We start from the raw sequence: 21,084 nt of genomic DNA, 5'->3' as shown, positions 1-21,084 counted from the left end.
AGAAATACCACCATCAGTCAGTCAGTCATTTATTATGCACCTACTTATGTGGCAAGCACTGTGCTAAGAGCACAGGATCCAGAGGCATGAACTTATATGGGTCTTATATCCCAAACATTCCACTATAGTTTAAAAAAATTTATTCCAACTTACAATTTGCAACAGAAATTAAATTCATATTAGACATAACACCAAAATCAAAATCTTGTGTTCTTAGCAATGAAGTAACATTGGACATTATACAGTTTCCTCAAATGCTACAGGGGCATGAATTAAGACTGTCAAAATGGAATTGGATTAATATTCCACAGAGAAAGAGTCTGCCTATAACCTAAGAATCCATATAGTAATAATACATTAACATATTAATTCCACAGAAGAATCTACTCATAACTCATCAGGGGCTTACTCTTACTTAATCATGAAGACAAGCTAGGTTCATTATGAACCACCTATTCATCCACTTGGCCTGAAAATTTATGGGGTCAGAACCATGGCTGCAGCCTCCCTCCTCCTAAGTTACTTCACTTTCCCTCATTTGCCACCCTTCTCTACTTCATAGTAAGCAGGAATAACTTATATTTCTATCACGTTTTCAGGCTTACACAGCACCTTCCTCAAAATAATGTCTATGTGGCAGAAAGTATAGGGAGCACCCCTACTTTATAGATGATCAAACTGAAGCTGGAGAATTGAAGAAAAGATCCTTCTTATGTAAAAGTTTTCTGTTTCTGCTTAGGGAATGTAATCTTATACAAAGTGATGAATCGTAGATTTTAGAATAATAAAGGACTTCAGAGAAACTTGCCTCAGGCACTTTCCAACTGGGTATCCTTCAGTTTCTTGATGCCTCATTTGTAAAATGGCAGGGTTGAACTCAAAACCCACTAAGGTCCCTTTCCTCTCTAAATTTGTCTTCATGTGATAGTAAGATCACTGAATCAATTCCTTATGTTACACATGGAGTCATTGAGTCCCAGAAAAGGGGAGTGACTTGTTCACGATCACTCAGCGACTCAATGATTGTGTCTTGTGCAATGTATCATGGTATAGAACAGAGCTTCTTAAACTTTTTCCACTGGTGACCCCTCTTAGCACTTCTTAAACTGTGGGTCCCAAGGTCTCAACCCACAGTTTAAGAAGTGCTGGGAGTACGTGGACATGGAAGATGTAGACTCAATTGTGAATTCTCCTACCTGGGCAATCTTTTGCAAGTCAATTGACCTCTGAGTCTCTATTTTTCTATAAGGATAATACAGAGAAATATATTATTATTCATCTGATATATACTATTTTGTATCTGCATCTTCTAGGGAAAGCCAAAGAACTACTTATCATCCTGAAAATTCACACCTATAAGAAAAAGTTCACTTATTCATTGACTTTTATTAATGGAGAATATCCATTATTTAATAGAGGCACAAAAACACTTGAAATCAAGGGGTTTTTGGAATAGTTTGGGGTACACAAGATAAAATCCTATAAACTGGAATTGAGTTTACATGTTAACTTTCCTTTTCCTTATGAATATAATATATAGATCAGATTTCACTTACAGAGACCTCACTCATAATCAAAGCAAAAACATCTCTCATGCATTCTTAGGAGATCAATATAAACTCAAAAAGCATACCTTGTACCAAAGAGAAAAAAAGTGGTCCCTGTGATATTTTTAAATAATTTTTTAACCAAAAAAACCCATAGTTGTACCTTAATTGAAAGAAATACAATATATGGAAATCCAGATTTACCAGCAATATACTGGAGAGAAATACAGGGAGAGACACAGAGAGAAACACGATATAGGGAGAGGCAGAGAGAGTGAGAGAGAGAGAGAGAGAGAGAGAGGAGAGAGAGAGAAAGAAAGAGAGAGAGAGAGAGAGAGAGAGAGAGAGAGAGAGAGAGAGAGAGAGAGAGAGAGAGAGAGAATGCAAGTGAGCTAGAAAATTAGAGTGTTAAGCTCCTTGTGATTAGGGATCATTTTATCCTTTGTACTCGCATTCCCAAAAACCTAGTACAGAACGTGACACATAACAGGCACTCATAGAATGTTTTTTATTGATTGAATGTGTGTTTGCGATTTTCTTTTTACGGAAATACTAATGATTTGTGAATTGAAATGGATTGTCCCTCATCAGATTTCAACTTCCACTTGTCCTTTTCATAACTGATCTTTCTAAGGTTTTAATGGCCAAAATAAAATCCATCACTTGGTGACCAATCTATATTGCTTAACTAGGTTAGCCTGAGGACAACATACTACACACAGTTCATTGCTGTGTTTGCACCATTAAAATACCTCCCAGTTTGGTAGACACAACCACAACCTGTCTGAACTAATCTGGCAGAGCCTTCCAGAATCCAGAGCTATATTTACATAAGATGGTAGAGTAGCACTTTTAGTGGATGATTTGCTTTAAAAAGGATTCATAACGGAATGTATTTAAAAAGCAGATGCCCTGACAACTTTAAATAAGATTAATTTTTTTAATTCAATTTACAAACTGATGCTATAGTATAGGGTATGCTTGGAGTCCCTGCTTTCAGGGAGACTGAGGATGATGGATCTTTTGAATTTGGGAATTCTGAGCTACAGTGGGCTAAGTCTATCAGGTGTCTGCACTAAGTTTGACATTAACACGGTGAGCACTCAGGAATGGTGGGAGTAGGGGGACGGCAGCAGGTTTTCTAAGGAAGAGTGAATCAGCCAAGCTCAGTAAAAGAGCAGGTTAAAGATTTTGTACATGAAGTTGGAGCTGGATGGTGAGTAGATGCAGCATTTCCAACCTGAGCAAGATAAGTACAACTTCCTTCCTTTCTTCCTTCCTTCCTTCCTTCCTTCTTTCCTTCCTTCCTTCCTTCCTTCCTTCCTTCCTTCCTTCCTTCCTTCCTTCCTTCTCTCTCTCTTTCTTTCTTTCTCTCCTTCCCTCCTCTTTTTCTTTTTTAAAGTTGAATGATGTATTATCTCATGTATCAAGCAAGGTATATCTTTTATATATAGTTGATTTATTGTATTTTATTGTTCTGTATTGATGGCTGTCTGATTGTGTGATTTCTTTTCATGCTTATGAATCCTTCTCTAGCTTCTTTCAAGTCTCAAATTAAAATCTCACCTTCTCTAGGAAGCCTTTTCTGATCCCTCTTCATTCTGGTGCCTTCCAAGACTATCCCCAGTTTATTCTCTCTCTCTCTCTCTCTCTCTCTCTCTCTCTCCATATATATACACACACACATATATATATATACATATATATACACACATATATATACATATATATGTATATATATTTTGTTTGTACATAATTGTTTCCATGTTGTCTCCCCCATTAGGTTGTGAGCTCCTTGGGAGCAGAGCCTTTTTCACCTTTCTTTGTATCTCCACTGTTTAGCACAGTTCCTGGCACATAATAGGCACTTAATAAATGTTTGCTGACTGACTGATTGAAGAGTTAATCTTCCTGTATTAGAGGCATTATAGTGCTGTTTTCTTGAAACAAATTCTGCTGAAGTTTTAACTTCTTCCCTATTAACATTAATTTGTGTAGCTTTTGACAAAGCACATGCTGTGCGCTGCAAGAGCTCTGTACTAATACTCTCAGTAGCTCTTGGTACTCAAGACATTTAAACTTCAGATGTGGTCCATTAAGAGGTCATTTGATTCCTTGAAGCACTTGAATGCTATCATCTCTTAAAAATATACTTTAAAAATCTTTCATTTTGTTAGTTACAATGCATATTAGGAACAAATGAAACAGTGTTTCATATAGACCTTGAAATATTAAGATCTAAACAGAGGAATTATGAATAAAAAATAAACGAGACCAGATCATTTTCCTTTTTACTGGTTAACTGATATGAAATTGGACCTCAGACAAAAAAATCCACAAAAATAGTTCATTGTAAAGACCAACAGTTCTAATATTGTGTAAGTATTACCACATTGGTCCAAATATAGGTCACATTCCCAAATGAGACCTCTTTTTAAAAGAGAAAAAATGTATAGGCATTCACTCAGGGAAAATAATTAAATAAATTACCCACATTAAATAAGTTCCTGTGAAAAGGAATTTTTTTTTACATTGTATTCAATTCAAGGAGGCACTTTATCCATTTTTTTTGTCATTAAACTTTTCTGCCTTTAGAAAAGCATAAGTGTCAAATCTGAATTAAACATTAGTGTGTAATTATTAGCTAAATGTAAGCTTTCTTTAATTTATATTTATAAAAAATAGCACATTCAGAAAAATAAAGTGTATTTGTTCATTGTTCTTTGTACTCTAATGCTTTTTCACCATTTGGTGAAGATGACATTGGGATTCTTGGGTATGAGGCCAGCAAAGTGCATAAGCTTTGGCAGGTCTTACCTGGACCCTGGAAAAGCTTCAAGTAAGTTTGGTCTTTGATGCCTACTGTTGAAGTAACTGTCTAGCTGAATAGGGAGGGGCTCATCACTAGTGATTGCCCACCAAACCCTGAATATTCCCTGAAATTTTGGAATTCTTCAAACAAAAACCTGAGTTTTATCAACCTTAGCTCTGAGCAAGTCCAGAGCTCTTGGTACAGACATACCTTTATGGCTAAGCCAGCAGGTGTTAGCTTGTCATTGTTTCTTTCATTTAGGCAGTCTTCTCCCATCAAAGAGGTAAGATGCTGCAAACATTCTGCGTGTCCCTGGGAGGCTGCAACATGCAACAGATTGTTCCCGCTTTCATCGTGGATTTTATCCAGGTTGTCGGCAGCTAGGTGTGGCTATGCAAATAGAAAAGGCAGAATAATTACCCAAATGGTCAAAATGAGATATTGGACCCCTAAGGAAGGTTTTGTAAAGTGAGTACTAGCAGAGAGGCTGTGCTCTTGTAACGACTATGGGTGTTCCACAACCTTGCCGACATGTTGGGATTAGTTTCATTTAAAACATCAATATTTTCTTTGTGGCTCGGATCTCTCTGACAATCTGTTCAAGTCTATGACTCCTTTCCAGAATTTTTTTTTCTAAACCAATGGAGGAAATGCTAAATTTCAGTTAGAGGTGTATGAAAATAAAGATGCAATTACTTTCCCCATTCAAGATCACAGACCCCCTGAAATCTATCCACAGATTTTTTGGGATTAAGAACCTCTGCTTTACTCTTTTTGTGATGGAAAAGAATTGGAAATTGAGGGGATGCCCATCAATTGTGGAATGGCTGAATAAGTTGTACTATGTGATTGTAATGGAATATTACTATGCTATAAGAAATGCTGAGTAGCTGAATTTCAGAAAAACCTGGAAAGACTTCTATGAACTGATGCAAAGTGACATTGTGCACAGTAACAGCAATACTGCATAATGATCAACTGTGAATGACTTAGCTATTCTCAGCAATACAATGATCCAAGACGATTCCATAGGACTCATGATGAAAAGTGTTATCCACCTCCACAGAAAGAACTGATGGAGTCTGAATGCAGATTGAAGCTTATGATTTTCACTTTCTGTATTTTTTCACAGGTTTTTTGTCTGTGGGTCTGTGTATTCTTTCACAGCATGACTAATGTGGTAATATGCTTTTCATGATTGAACATATATAACCTAGATCAAATTGGTTACTCTCTCAAGGAGGATGGAGATGAGGGAGGGAGAGAGAAAATTTGAAACTCAAAAATTTTTAAAAATGAATGTCAAAAATTTTCTTTACATGTAACTTGGGGAAAATAAAATATTATTTTTCAAAAGTACCTCTGCTTTAGAACATGAATGCCTAAGAGATCCCTGGTCTTCGTCATCCACACTCTTCACAGTGATCTTTGACATAGATATACCTTTACTGCTAGACTAAGAAGTGCTAATTTGTTCCTGTTTCAGTTACTCAAGCAGTCTGTTATCATGTCTCTTCAGTTAAGTGTGAATATGCTTTCCATACCTTGGTTTATCACAACTATCAGGAATGGGGGAGGAGGAACTGATACATGAACATCTACTGATACATGAGGGTCTTCCATTTGTGAGGTAGGGAAAATGGGAAAAAGAGTGGGAGCAAGTAATGAAGGGAATAAATGAAAAAGAGAATGTTTTAGGGGTGGAAGCCCATATTTTATTTACTCAATTACATGATATTATCTAGTATTCATATAGCATTTTGTTGTTTTCAAAATTCTTTGCCATATGTTATCTCATATGATCCTCACAACAATCCTATGAAGTAAATGGGGCAGGCATCATTATTCTCATTTCCCAGATGAGGAAACTAAAGCACAAAGAAGATAGATGATTTGTCCAGTATTACATAGCCACTAAGTGGCAGAATTGTCAGGTCTATTGTTTCTTAATTCAATGGCATTTCTACTACTTGATATGTCTTCTCTTAAATCTCCCTATACAATTATATGCATATAATTATATTTTTATATAAACCATATGCAAAAATGTAATCTTTTGATAATGGATAAAACTTGTCTTACTGAGAGTGACACTAAAAGTTTGTTAAGTGGAAACACATTACCAGGCTATCTACTGAAGTGTGATTTCTATAACATCTATTATTAATACCAGTTTACAACTGCGCTTGTTTCAAGTTTAACAATAATCTGCAAGCCAGCATGAAATACAGCATTTGGATATGGGGCTATTTCATTTTAGATATTTTTGGCCATGAGGTTGCCTTAAATTTAGTTATTTTAGGAGTATTTTTCTCTAGTTTCTAGTAACAAAATGAGAACTAAGGGAAAATTTCATTCAAGTTGAAGTGTAATAAAGCTTTGGGTAGAGAGAGGTGGGAAATTTCTGTTCAAGAATGTTTACTGAACAAATTGGTCCAGGGATGGGAAACCGGTGGCCTCAGGGCCACATATGGCTCTCTAGGATCTCAAGTGCACCCTTGAATTCAGTCAAAAGGCTGCACTTGAGGATGTAGAGGGCCACATATGGCCTTGAGGCCATGGGTTCCCTACCCCTAAAGCACTTTGGAATACTTCTTTCTTTAGTGGGTCTGTCATCAGAAGGAGCCAACATCAACCAAAGATAAATGAGTGAATTCTCACATTCTGAAAGGAAGAAATTTAAGATTCAACCTTATGAAAATACTGTTGTTATTTTCAGAAAAAATGCACTTTGATTAAATTCATTTGTATGGTAGGATTACATGTAAATAAAATAAACTAGGCACAGGATTTTTTTTCCTTGTCTTCACTGAAAACCATTGATTTTGAAAATTGAATAACTCTCTGAATTAAAGTTGCAAGATCCAAACAAAAATTAAATTGCTATGCTTGTTAACTCTGGGGCTAATGAGCTTAGCCCACTAAATACAATTTTATATATATATATATATATATATGTATATATATATATATATATATATATATATATATATATATATGTATATATATATATATATATATATATATATATATGTATATATATATATATATATATATATATATACACATATATATGTATATCTCAAAAAGGAGATGATGGCACTTACCAAGAGAGATATTTGTCCTTCTTTAACAATGTTCAAGATGCTTTTAATTTTTTTCATATCCTCACTCCTTTCTTCTGGGTTTCCTGAATTCCAGTTCCCATGGCTGTTCTGTTCGTCCACTTTGGGCTCTGTGGCTGAGGACTGCAGGTGTAAAGTCCTAAGCTGGCTGCTGCTGGGCATGATGTTCTCAACTTTTAGCATGCTGGGGTCAGCAAATGCCTTGTTAAGGAAGACCTTACTCTGGATTTCAGATTCGTGGACTGAGCTGCATGTAACCAGAGGCGGGGAAAGCTGTGATTCTTCAGTAGAATGCTTGTGCTGATCAAGAACATGAGATTGACCTTTTTTCAAATGAGAGCTTTTTACTGGGGACAAGACACAAAAGGGTGTCATGCCAGTTGTCAAGCTCTCAGCATTTCCTGTGGAACTGTTCTTGACAGAGAGGCCATTGGCTGTTGAACATATACCCAAAATTCTCTTTTCTGTAGCTGCCTTGGTAAAAGAAGCAAGCTGTTGGCTTGATTTAATGTAGGGCACATCCAGAATCTCATCCATATCAAGGTCATAATGCTCCAGCTCTCCCAATAAAACACTGGGCTCAAGGTTTTTACTTTTAAGGGTCTCTCCATCTCCAGGGCACAGTTCTTCAGTTGCAGGTGGTTGATCAAAAGCTCCTCCTTTCTGGTATTCCACCTTCTCATTCTTTTGGTTATCACTTTCATTGTTCTCAAGGGTCTCTGGATGGTGTTTCAAGGGGGAAACTCTCTTTACAGGGCGAAACTTACTGTATACATCTGCGATTCCTGTTGGCTTTTGTGCATTTGCAATAAGAGTTGAGACTCCACAGTTCCAATTAGAACTAGAAACTAAAATATTAAAGGAGGGTTATTAGAAGGAACGTACGATTTCTTGCTTCTGTCATATAGGTACCCTAAATATATCTTCACCAACATATATTTCATTAAAATTAAGCTAAGATTAAGTCCTCATGGGAGAATTCTACTCAGAGATCATCTTAGACACACACACACACACACACACACAAAACTCAAGGACCAAATCACTAATAGAGAAAAGATGGAGAGGGATTTTGTGAGTAGAGAAATTTTGAAAATAGAGTAGTTGATTATCTATTTTGGAGGGTTGTATTAAGTCATCTCACACAATTTACTGTACACTCATGGTAGGGAGAGGACTATTATTCTATGTATTTGAAGAAGAATGATACATAATAGAATTAGAAGACTTGGACTGTTGTGGTCCTAAAATATATAATCTAATTTGGAAAAATGGTACACACCCTAAGGAGACAATATTATTTAGAAAGTAATATATAACCAATAGTGTGATACAGTAAAAAATGCAATGGACTTGGACTCAGAAGACCTAGGATTGAATTGATTTCTGACACTTGTGTTATACAGTTGTCACTTTATTTTTCTGGACCTCACTTGCCTCTTCTGCAAAATATGGAGGCAGATGAATTAGCAGGTTCCTCACTTTGAAATGGAGTCTAAGTTTCCTTCCAACTCTAAATCCATGATGGTGTATGTGAGTTGGCCAAAACCAGTTTGACTAATATGACACCAACACTATCATGCATGTACCCTAAAGCTCAACTGAGTTGGAGACTGGGGATTATTACTCCCTCTTCAACCACTTGGCTTGCTGTAGCATAGAGTTAAGTTTCCTGGGTCCCTGATCCTCCTTCCTTATCAGTTATCTCAGAAAATACCCTGATTTCCGTAGTCCAAACTACTCTGCTGTTTTGCCCCATGAATGATAGAACAGCTTCCCATAAGCACTATGTCAGCCTTTTGTCTAAAACTTTATATAAGTTTATGTGTCCTGAGTGGCTCGTGAATCAGGTACAGTTTTTTAAATATCTGAGTCACTGATCTGTCCATGGAGGTGGGGGTAATGAGGAGGGAGTTCTCCTGATGCTGTACCCTGCTGGCATATGTTCCCCTCTGAGAGTTGCCATCCTTGTGGGACAGCATCTCTCTTTCAGAACAGTTCCCTCTTCTTTTGCCCTACACTAGATATTTTAAGTTAGTAGGCAAGTCAAGTGGAATAAAGGGTGGAATTAATGGAGTTGGGACTACTAGAGGATGAATGATTTAGTGAGAGAAAAGCATAAGCAGTGAGGTTTTGATAGCTACCATTACTTGACTATTTTAAACTCCGTTGGACAAAGAGCTAGCAACTTTCCCAGAAACATAGCTACTTATCCATTATGTATAGTGCCCAACAAGAGTGAAATGACAAGCTCTTCAGGTCTGCCCTCACAGGAGCTAGGTACCTATCAGTCTTTTTCAAGGAGTAACTGGAAGATAAAATCATGATGAGAAAGACAGGTTGTGACTTCCGGTTGAGCTAGTTTTTCCATGTTCTTTCCAAATCTGGCTAAGGTGAAGGTTTTTTGAGTTAATAATTCAATAAATCAACTTTCATGGCTCATTCCAAACATGTAATTCTATGTAACTCTGGGCTAATAGTTCAAAACTTAGAGCAACAGAGTAGGAATAGAGTGTGGGCCCAGTTCTGAGGGGGTTCTTAGAGACAGATAGCTTCAATCTATGTGTGAGTATTGTGCAAATTCTTATGCATTTTCTAATCTAGTGAGAGTGAAATGGGGGACTTCTTGGATACTATTCTAACATATTAAAAAAAGAAGACAAGTTCTGAAGCCAGGACAAGGGATGTGAATTATTTCAGTGCTTGCCACAATGTCATTTAATAAATGTTCATTAAATGATTGATTTTCTTAGACTTATCTCAATTCATGTAGAGACTCTAGGAATGGTTTGGAGGAAGCCTGGACTATTGTTCTAGGAGGGAAAAATGAAAGGGAAAAGATTCACAGTATAATATTATCCTGTTACTTGGCTCTCCTCAACTTTGCTGACTGGTATCTAAGTTAACATTATGCCCTTATATAAAATTAATGAAAGGTTCTTTCTTTTATTTCAAAATTTTAATTGTAAGTTATTCCAAAAGACAAACATCAACAAACATGAACATTTCCATATAAAAAAGATCAGAAAAAATGGATTGCTTTTGTAACTGAAATTCTATTACAAAGAACATATTTTTAAAAACTTATAAATTTAATATATTAGTGTCAAGGCTGTTCTGCTTGTCTGAAACTCTCTCTGAGTTCCTTCTGTTCTCTTCTGTACAATTTTTAATTGTTTCATTAGCAAACTTTTTTCTTCTCCCTTTGGGGTATCACTATTCCTAATATTTCTTTTCCTCCTCACAAAAAATCTTCCATTCTAACAGATGAGAGAAAAATGAAATAAATTCACACATTGGCCATGTCTCAAAATGTATGTCTCATTCAAAATTGATAGTCCATTACCTTTTTATCAAGAGGTTTTCTGGAATCATGATTCACCATTGTATTGGTCAGAATTCATAAGTCTTCTATTTTTGCTCTGTACTTTTTCACGTGGTGATCTCATTAGCTCCCATGGGTTCAATTATCATCACTATGCAGATGATTCTTTAAATATATAGAGACCTAGTGTCTCCGGTGAGCTATATTCACACATCAAAATGCCTCTTGGACATCTCAAAGTGTATGTCCTACATGTATCTCAAACTCAATATGTCTAAAACAAAACTCACTAATTTTCCTCTCAAATTCTCCCTTCCCAAACTTCCTTCTTTGCTCTTGACAGTACCATAATCTCCCCTGGCACCCAACCTTGAAACGATAGGATCATTCTCAATTCTTCAGTCTCACTCCACATTTTAATTTATTGCCAAAACTTGTCATTTCTACCATTACAAGATCTGTCACATACAATACCTTCCCTCCATTTATACAATGACAATCCTAATTCAGGCCCTCATTACCTCTCAACTAAAATGCTGTTAATAGCCTTTTAACTGGGCTCCTGCCTCCAATGTCTCCCCACTGAGATATGTCCTCCATTCTACTTACAAGGTGATTTTTCTAAAATTATATTTGACACTATCATTTGCTGCTCGGTGAGCTCTGTTACGTCCCTATTGCCTTCCTAAATCCAATATAAATCTTCTGGTATGCAAAGTTCTTCAGAACATGGCCCCTTCTTACATTTCTGGTTACCTTATATGTTATTCCCCTCCACAAATTGTATAATTCAGCTATGCTGACCAACTTGCAACTCCTTTAACAAGAAACTCTATTTCTCATCAGGGGCCATCTCCAGTTTTCCTGATCTCTAATCTGGTCACTGGACCCATATGGCTCTGGAGAAGAAAGTGAGGTTGGTGGCTTTGCACAATCTGACTCACTTAAATCCAATTCACTCGCAAGTCATGGCATCATCTTCTTGATGTCATGGTCCTCTTCAAGAACACAGGACAAACAACAGCCATCTCTCCTTTCTGGGTCTTTGTACTGCCTATCTTTTGTGCCTAGAATGCTCTGCTTCTTGACCTTTACCTGTTAATTTCTCTGGTTTCCTTCAAGACTCAGTACAAATGTCATCTTCTATAGGAGACCTTTCTGGTCCCTCCAGCTACATGCCTTCTCTTTTTGGATTACTTACATCTACTCTGTATATACTGACCTAGCAGAGCTCCTAAAAACTATAATGAAAAAAGGGAACTGAATAATCATTTTTGTAATGTCTTCTACCTTCATCTTAGCCATTTAATCCTTCTAAATCTTTCCTCCAGAGCTATTATTTCAGTTATAATTTCACTTTTCATCTCCTGCTTCATTTCTTTCCAAGTCACTTCTGAGGATGTGTTTCTAGATGTTGAAGAGGTACTTTTTTTAGGCTTACTTCCTGGATACAGTATTTTTTAAAAACTGTGTATAATGTCTCTCCAAATTCTTCCTGTTTTCATTCCCTTGCTCACAAAAATGCTCAAGTTTCTCTCCTGCCATACTTTAAAAAACTTTCACTAAATCTTTCTTTCCCCTCAAGCCATTGTCCTAGCTCTTGTCCCTTTCTCCATTAAAATCTTAGGGAAATTTTTCCCCTACAATGTTTGCCTCCACTTACTTTCCTTTCATTCACTTTTGAACCATTTGTAATTTTAGAACAAAATTCTGGAGAGAAAATAAAGTCAAGGATCAGAAGGGACATGATGGAAAAGAAAGGAAAAGGGGCCTATTAATAAGGACCACACCTCAAAGTCTATGACAAAGCAGTAATCATGTTAACTGCTCATGATGGGGAAATACCAATAAAATACACACTGTAATACTACCTAAATGAATTTATAGATTTGGTACCATTACAAACTATCAAATCAACAAGTATTTATTAAATGCCAGGTATAGTTCCTTTATCAAACTAGAAAAAAAAATAGCAACATTCATTTGAAGGAATATATAATTTAAAATCTCAAGGGAAATAATTACAAAAAGTGAAAAAGAAAGGGTCCTAGCAGCACCAGACCTCTAACTATACCTCAAAACAATAATCATCAAAACTTTTACATTTCTATAAAAAATCAGTGAAATAATGTATACTGATTCAATGAATAGAGAGCTAACCTAAGAGCCAGGAAAACCTGGTTTCAAGTCCTACTTCTGGAATATGCTAGCTATGTGACCCTGTGCAAGTCACTTAACCTTTCAATGCTTGCTCTCTAAGCAACTAAGATTTTAAATTGCAGAGAAGGGGCGAGGAGCCAAGATGGTGAACTAGAAAGACGCATATACTCTAATGCTTCCCCCACAGCCCACAAAATACTTGTAAAAAATGACTCTCAACAAATTCTAGAGCAGCAGAAGTCATAGAACAAAAGAGTGAAAGAGGTTTCCAGCCAAAGGTAACCTGGAAGGCTGACAGGAAAGGTCTATCTCACGGGACACTGAGCAGAGTGGAGCCCAGCCCTGGCCACAGAACAGGGAGGAACAGGACCAGAACAGGACTCCAGGGCAGAATTCCCAGCAGGGAAGGAAGACAAAGAAAGCTCCAAAGATGAGTGTGGGAGGGCTCTCCCAGATGAGCGAGAGGAGAAGGGGTTCCTCCAGCAATAGCCCCAGAGAACAGCAGAGGCAGCAGCACCAGCAGACTGCAGGCAGCTACAGTGGCACAGAAGCAACTTGGGTCCATTGTCCAGGCAGCTCAGCTTAAAGCCTCTGGTGGTAGGGAGCAGTTGATCTAAACCTCAGCCCTGAGTGATGACCCCGACCCCACCCAAAGCCCAGGGGAATCAAGCAGCTGAGCTGAATCTCTTGACAAAGGATTCAGAAGTCAAGTAACTGGCTGGGAAAATGCCCCAAAAAATTAGACCACAGAAGTTTACTTTCTTGGTGAACAGGTGTCTCCTCCCATCCTTTTGGATGAGAAAGAATAAGGTTTACTCTCACAGGAAATGAAGACCCCTGCCCCCAGGGATCCAAAGTGAACTTAAAGTAGGCTCAGGCAATGGAAGAGCTTGAAAAGTGAGTTAGCAACTTGCCAAAGGAGAACCAAAAAAATGCTAAGGAAAATAACACCTTTAAAAAGAGACTAACTCAATTGGAGAAAGAGATTCAAAAAACCAATGAGGAGAAGGAGGCATTAAAAAGCAGAATGAGTCAAATGGAGGAGAAGGTTCAAAAGTTCACTGAAGAAAATAGTGTGTTGAAAGAGAGAATTGAGTTCAGGGAAATGAATGACTATGAGATAAATCAAACAGTTAAAAAACAAAACCAAAAGTAATAATGTGAAACATCTCATTGGAAAAACAACTGACCTGGAAAATAGATCCAGGAGAGACAATATAAAAATTATGGGACTACCTGAAAGCCAGGATCAAAAAAAGAGCCTAGACATTATCTTCCATGAAATTATCAAAGAAAACTGTCCTGATATTCTAGAACCAGAGGGCAAAATAAATATTAAACGAATCCACAGATCACCTCCTGAAAGAGACCTGAAAAGAGAAACTCCTAGGAATATTGTAGCCAAATTTCAGAGTTCCCAGGTCAAGGAGAAACTACTGCAAGCAGCTAGAAAGAAACAATTCTAGTATTGTGGAAATACAATCAAGATAACACAGAATCTGGCAGCTTCAACATTAACGGATCTTAGGGCTTGGAACAGGATATTCCAGAAGTCAAAGGAACTGGTATTAAAATCAAGAATCACCTACCCAGCAAAACTGAGTATAATACTTCAAGGGAATAAAAGGTCATTCAATGACATAGAGGACTTTCCAGCATTCATGATGAAAAGACCAGAACTGAAGAGAAAATTTAACTTTCAAACACAAGAATCAGGAGAAGCATGAAAAGGTAAACAGAAAGGAGAAATCATAAAAGACTTTCTAAAGCTGAACTTTACATTCCTACATGGAAAGAAAATATTTATAACTCTTGAGACTTTTCTTAGTGTTTGGGTAGGTGGATGGATTGTACACACACACACACACACACACACACACACACACACACAGAGTACAGGCTGTGTTGAATCAGAAGAGATGATATCCACAAAAAAAATAAAATAAAAATTAAGGGGTGGGCAAAGAAAATACTGGGAGGAGAAAGGGAGAAAGGGAATGGGGCAGGCTATAACTCATAAAAGAGAAAAGAAAAATCTTGTTTAATGGAGGAGAAAAGGGAGAAAGGGACAGGGAAAAAGTGAAGTTACTTTCTCCACATATGGCTTAAGGAGGAAATAACATGCTCACTAAATTTGGTATGAAAATCTATCTTACACTACAGGAAAGTAGGGGAGGAGGTGACAAGTGGGGTGAGAAGAATGATAGAAGGGAGGGCAAATGGGAGAAGGGAGTAACTAGGAATAACGACTTTTGGGAAGGGACAAGTTCAAATGAGGGAATAAAAAAATAAGGGAGGATAGAGTAGGATAAAGGGCAATATAGTAAGTATTACATAACATGATTATTATGAAAGTCTTTTGCAAAATGACACATATTTAGTCAGTATTGAATTGCTTACCTTCTCAGTGGGGATGAGTAGGGAGGGAGGGAGGGAGAGAAGTTGGAATTCAAAGTATTAGAAAGGAATGTTGAGAATTATTATTGCATATAACTGCAAAATAAGAAACACAGGTAATGGGATATAGAAATTTATCTTGCCCTACAAGAAAAGAGAGAAGATAGGGATAAGGGAAGGGTGGGGTGTGATATAAGGGAGGACTCATTGAGGGAAGCGGTAATCAGAATGCAAGGTAATAGTGGTGGAGGGAGGGCAGAGATGGGGAGAAAAATTGGACATATTACAAAGTGATGTAAACACAGTTAGTATTAAAACAATTGGCTCAATTAATTACTGAGAATAGATCAGAGACATCTTTAGTTTGGGGAAAAGAATTTTAATCAAAGTTTCCTAGAAGCAGGTAACTTTGAATAAAATTTGGTATTGATGAAAAAATTAAGGTTTTGATGATAAATTTGATTTTATGATTATTTAAGCAGGAACTAGAACACGTATAGAAAGGCATGTAAGCCACTTAAGACTTGTCTCAAAAGATGTTCTTTAGCCAATATGAAATTATAGTCATATCTGAAACCTGGTTATTGGAACTTGCTATTTTAAGATGCTATGGGAATATTAACTGACTATTCTATGTCTAACTCCAGGTATGGATAGCAAGAAAGGCGGTTTGAGCCTCCAGTTCATGATGCCAGTAAGCCTATGAGATACTGGTATGAACTGAAAAAGGTGATCTCATGGGATGGGTGAAAGAGTGGCTGTTCAGCCTGGGCTGAGGTAGGATTCTCTTGACAATTTCCCCACTGACACCTGGCAGACTTTAAGCCTGACTGAATGCAAGTTGACAATTTACTCTTTCCTGGAATTGACATGAAGTTGGGGAGATATTGTTTCCGTGCAATGCCCCTACTCTTAGTGGCAATTTCCTACAGTCAAAAGGTTTGTAAGCTTAATACCAGATATATTAAATTATAGATTGTTGATAGAGGAGCATCTGAGGTTAAGTCTAAAATTAAGCTATTAGGCTTAGGACTTTAAACTTAGGACTTTAAATAAGTTCGGGTCCTTTAATTCTTAGTAATAGTGTGGAGACAATTAGGTCAAGGGCTTATGAAGTTAGCATACATAGTTATTATTTGTGTCTCAGTTGGTTAAGGTTAAAAAAATTCATTTGTAAATGCTTTAAAAGAAGTGTCACCTGACCAAAAGTTGGAATTGTTTTATGTGATATGAACTGTGTTAAAAATGAAAAATAAAAAAAAAATAAATTGCAGAGACAGTGCCAATCTGCATTGGTAGAGAGAGCTTCCTCACTTAGAAGTTTTCTATAAAACTAAATCTTATAAAGATCTTGTCCCTATCTTTATCCTAACCCCCCCTCCCAAAGTCCTCCCAAAAGTTGATCAGTGAAATAAACAAGGTACACAAGACCCAGAAACTATTAAAGATAGTAGCATATTTTTCCATAAGCCCAAGGACTCCAATTATACTGGGGCAAAACGTACTGGGAAAGCTGGAAAACAATCTGGAAGAAATTAGGAATTAGAACAATATCTCACACTATGTCCCACAACAAATGTCAAATGAATACAATATCTCTATATAAAATTTCATATCATGAACAAATTAGAAGAGCATGGACAGATATAACTTTCACAAATGTGGATAAAGAGTTCTCAAGTGATAGGATGACAGGTGATCAAATAAAGTTGAAATGTTTCTGCACAAATAAAATCAGTGCACTTAGAATTGGAATAAAAATAGTTAACAGTTAATGGGGGAAAATCATTGTAGGAAATTCCTCCAATAAAGGTCTTATATTTAAAAGCTATGGATGATTGGTACAAATATAGAACAAATTCCCCCAATGAAATATGAACAGATAGTTCTCAAGAGAAGAAATGTAGAGTATTAACAATCCTACGAAAAAAAGCCTCAAATCACTAATTAAAAGGGAAATTCAAATTAAGACAACTTTGAGGTTGCCCTTTCCACCAAACACATTGACCAAGATGACAAAAAAATGAAAATGATGGTTCTTGGAAGGGCTATGGGAGGACAGGCTCATTAATGTACTGTAAAGTGGCCCAGCCAGTCTGGAAAACAATTTGGAGCTATGTATCCCAAAGTCAATCAGTGATCCTACTATTAGACTATTAACTCTAAAGGGTCAAAGAAAGAGGAAAAATTACTCAAGTGTAGAAAAATATTTATAGTAGCACTTTTTCTCATATCAAAGACTTGGAAACTAAGGGAATGCTTATCAGTTGGAGAATACCTTAAGAAATTATGACGTGAATGAAATGGAAATATTTTCATTTTTAGAAATGACAAAAGGAACTGATTCAGAGAAACTTGGGTGGACTTGTATGACCTCATGCAAAATCAAGTGAGAACTAGCACAGCTTGCACAATTATAACATTGTAAAGAAAACCAACTGTGAAAGACTTGAGAACTACGATCGGAGCATTGACTGATTACAACTTCAGATAATGACCTAATGCTTCCCACTTGGCACAGAAGTGATGAGCAAAAGGTACAAAATGACATATGCCTTTTCAGACATAAAGGATAATCTGTTTTGTATGAGTTTGATTAATTTTTACAAGGGGGACCTTTCATGTTCTATTTTTGGGGAGAATAGGAAAATTTAGGGATAGTGGTAGTGATTAAAAAGGAAAGAAAGAAAATAAAGAAAAATCATCAATGAATTATTAAAAAAGAAGAGAGCAAAATGAAATTCTGAAAGGGACACATATGAGTACAGCAGTGCTGAAACTACAATGTCATTTGAATTTTTTTAAAGACTTAACTAGTGAGGGAAAAACCAAATTGAACATAATAAGCAGTTTTTAACCCCTTCTTGTTTTTTCTTTGTATACTGAGAGGCTCATGTCTGTTCATGTTTATTAAATTCATGATAAAAAGACAATAACTTTAGTCATTTTACAGAGGATGGATTGGAGAAGGGAGAGACTTGAAGTGGAGAAACCATTTAAGAAATCATTCCAATAGAGCAGCTGAGAGGTGATGAGGACCTGAACTACAGTGGTGGGTGTGTGAGAGGTGAGAAGGGGATTTACAAGAAAGATCTTGTGAAATTAAGAAGCAACATTATTTGACAACTGATTGAGTACGGGAGATGAGGGAGAATAAGCGGTCAAGGATGATGATGATGTTGCAAACCAGGGAAATTAGAAGAATTTCCTTTGAAAGAAACAGAAATTTGGAAGAGGAGTGTTTTTTTTGGGGGGGGGGGAATTAATAACAATAATTATAATAGCATTTGTATAACACGCCAAGGTTTGCAAAGCACTTTACATAAGTTATTTTATGTCATCCTCATGACAACTTCGGGATGTAGGTACTTTTATTATCTCTATCTTACAGACAAGGAAACTGAGGCTGAGAGAAGTTAAGGGACTTGTCTACAGGTCGCACAGCTAGTATCTGAGTCAGAATTTGAATTCAAGTCATCCTAACTCCAAGTCACGCACTCTATCCTCTGCCACTTTAGCTAATGAGCTCTGGTGATAGATCCAAAGTATAGAATGAGATAATGTTTTTGGACAAGGCAAATGCAAGGATTTGTTTGGCTTGACTTTGGCTATTTTTTTTTTGGATTGTGTTTTTTTCTTATTGAGAGAGAAGGAGACTTGGATGTGAGGAGTGGGGAAAGTAAGTAATAGTGTTGCTCAGAAAAGGGAGGAAATGTTGATCTATTTCTTCTTCCACAACTGTCACTACCATGAAAATATGTTTTACATGATAGCACATGCATAAACTATATAAAACTGCCTACCATTTTTGGGAAAAGGGAGGAAAGAGAGGGAAGAAGAAAAACTTTAAAATTCAAAATCTTGTAAAAATAAATGCAAAAATTTTTCTTGATATGTAATTGGGGAAAATAAAATACCATTTAAAATAAAAGAGATAAAAGGGAGGAAATTAAATACAAAACTGTTATTGAAGCATATTTAAAATGGATGGAAGAGAATAAAAGGATTTCAGAGGGAAACACAGACAAGGACAGTTTTAAAAAGCAATATGTTGAATTTATTATAAACATTTAAAAATCAGTTCACATAAAACATTAAAAAGATAAACAGTTATGTTTTAGACATGCTGATTGAGACGTCTGTGAGGCTTTCTCAGTTCAGAAAGTTCAATAAGGAGTTTGTGACATGGGACTAGGGCTGAGAAGAGATTCTAAGGCTGGTTATATAGATTTGAGAGTCACCTGCTGAAATAACAATTCAGTCCCTGGGAGCTGCTGAGGTAACCAAGTGAGAGAGTGTATAGAAAGAAGAGGAGAGAATCCAGGAAGAAACTTTGGGTAAACTCAGAGTTAGCAGGAATGATATGATCAGCTAAAGAAACTGAGGAGGAATGTTAGAAAGGTAGCAGGAAAATCAGGAAAAAGTAGTGAAAGTAGTAGTCAGAGGAAAGAAAATGTCCAGAAGGAGAGGAGACCAAGAAGGCAAAGAGAAATTAACTGACTTTCCTTAGCACATACAGATAGAAACCATCAGAGGTGCAATCTGAACTCAGGTCTCCTGAATTCAAATCTGATATGTTTTCCCTATTTAATGCTATCTCTCATAATGTCTAATTTACAACATTCAAAGAAGCTTGTGGTCTGTTTATAATGCCCCCAGTGAGGTGGCTCCATGGAGCACAGAGAAGACATCTTCCCGAGTTCAAATCTGGCCTCAGACACTAGCTATGTGAGCCTGGGCAAGCCGCTTAACACTTTTTGCCTTAGTTTCCTCAGCTGAAAAATGAGCTGGAGAAAGAAATGGCAAACCATTTCACTATTTTTGTCAAGAAAATCCCAAACAAGCTCATGAAGAGGCAGACACAGTTGAATAACACCACCATTATATTCCCCATTTTCTATAGGGGAAAATGATATTCACATGCATTGCTAATGCACATATTTCTACCTGAAGATTTGTAACAAATGCCTCCAACTACATCAATAGCTTTGGAAAATCTTGAAAATGTGCATCTCAGGATGTAATAAAAAAATTAAAAGCACGTAACTCAGTGGGTCAACACAAAGAGCACATTGTACCAATATATTTATGTATTGTATAAGATCCTGGGTTCAAAGGGCTACACTTTTATGTTGGTTTTATTTACATGTGAAATTTTTTCCAAGTGATACAGGGAAATGGATACCATATGTTCCCTAGCTATTTTGTTCTGACAGGAACCATTAAGAACTCTACATGGAAATGGATTCTGTCTGTGCCTTATGAAAATAATTCCTGCTACAGAAGGGTCTAGACATTGCAAAAGAAGGATCAACATTTTGATTTTGTTGTCACTCTCCTTATTCACAAATCTAGTATTCTGTCTGAGACTGAAAATGAAATATTTTTTCCTATTCTGTCCTTTGGCTTGATGAAGGAAATGTCTCAACAACAACAGCCAGTATTGACCTTAAAACAGATTTTCTATTCAAGAGGGTGCTTCTTTACGTATGCTATATGCCCAACAAAAAAATTCCCCAAACCCTAACAAGCTGATTTTTCTTGAACTGGGCAAAGATTAAATAAACCGATAGTCAACTTTTAAGTGCAATTCAGGATAAACTTTCAGAAAGTTTGGTCCTCTCCTTTTAAACTTCAGTCTCCAAAATGTTTGCTATAAAACTCACTTATTCAAATAATAGAATACTGGTCAATTGTTTAGAATATACAGAAACAGAG

General features: G+C 36.6%; 1 protein-coding gene across 5 annotated transcripts in view; it reads right to left on the bottom strand.

Annotated features, from left to right (window-relative positions):
- The window catches only part of SNCAIP (synuclein alpha interacting protein), a 229,901-nt gene that overhangs the window by 39,467 nt on the left and 169,350 nt on the right, over nucleotides 1-21,084 (bottom strand). For all 5 annotated transcript variants that reach the window (XM_072597164.1, XM_072597162.1, XM_072597161.1 and 2 more), the window contains exons 4-5: nucleotides 7,467-8,332; nucleotides 4,570-4,749 (exon numbers count right to left, since the gene is read on the bottom strand). In XM_072597164.1, coding sequence (XP_072453265.1) covers nucleotides 4,570-4,749; nucleotides 7,467-8,332 — 1,046 coding nt within the window. The remainder of the gene's footprint in view (nucleotides 1-4,569; nucleotides 4,750-7,466; nucleotides 8,333-21,084) is intronic.

The sequence above is a fragment of the Notamacropus eugenii genome, chromosome 3 (assembly GCF_028372415.1).
Source record: "Notamacropus eugenii isolate mMacEug1 chromosome 3, mMacEug1.pri_v2, whole genome shotgun sequence".
NCBI classification, from domain to species: domain Eukaryota; kingdom Metazoa; phylum Chordata; class Mammalia; order Diprotodontia; family Macropodidae; genus Notamacropus; species Notamacropus eugenii.
This window is presented reverse-complemented; position numbering and strand designations above follow the sequence as displayed.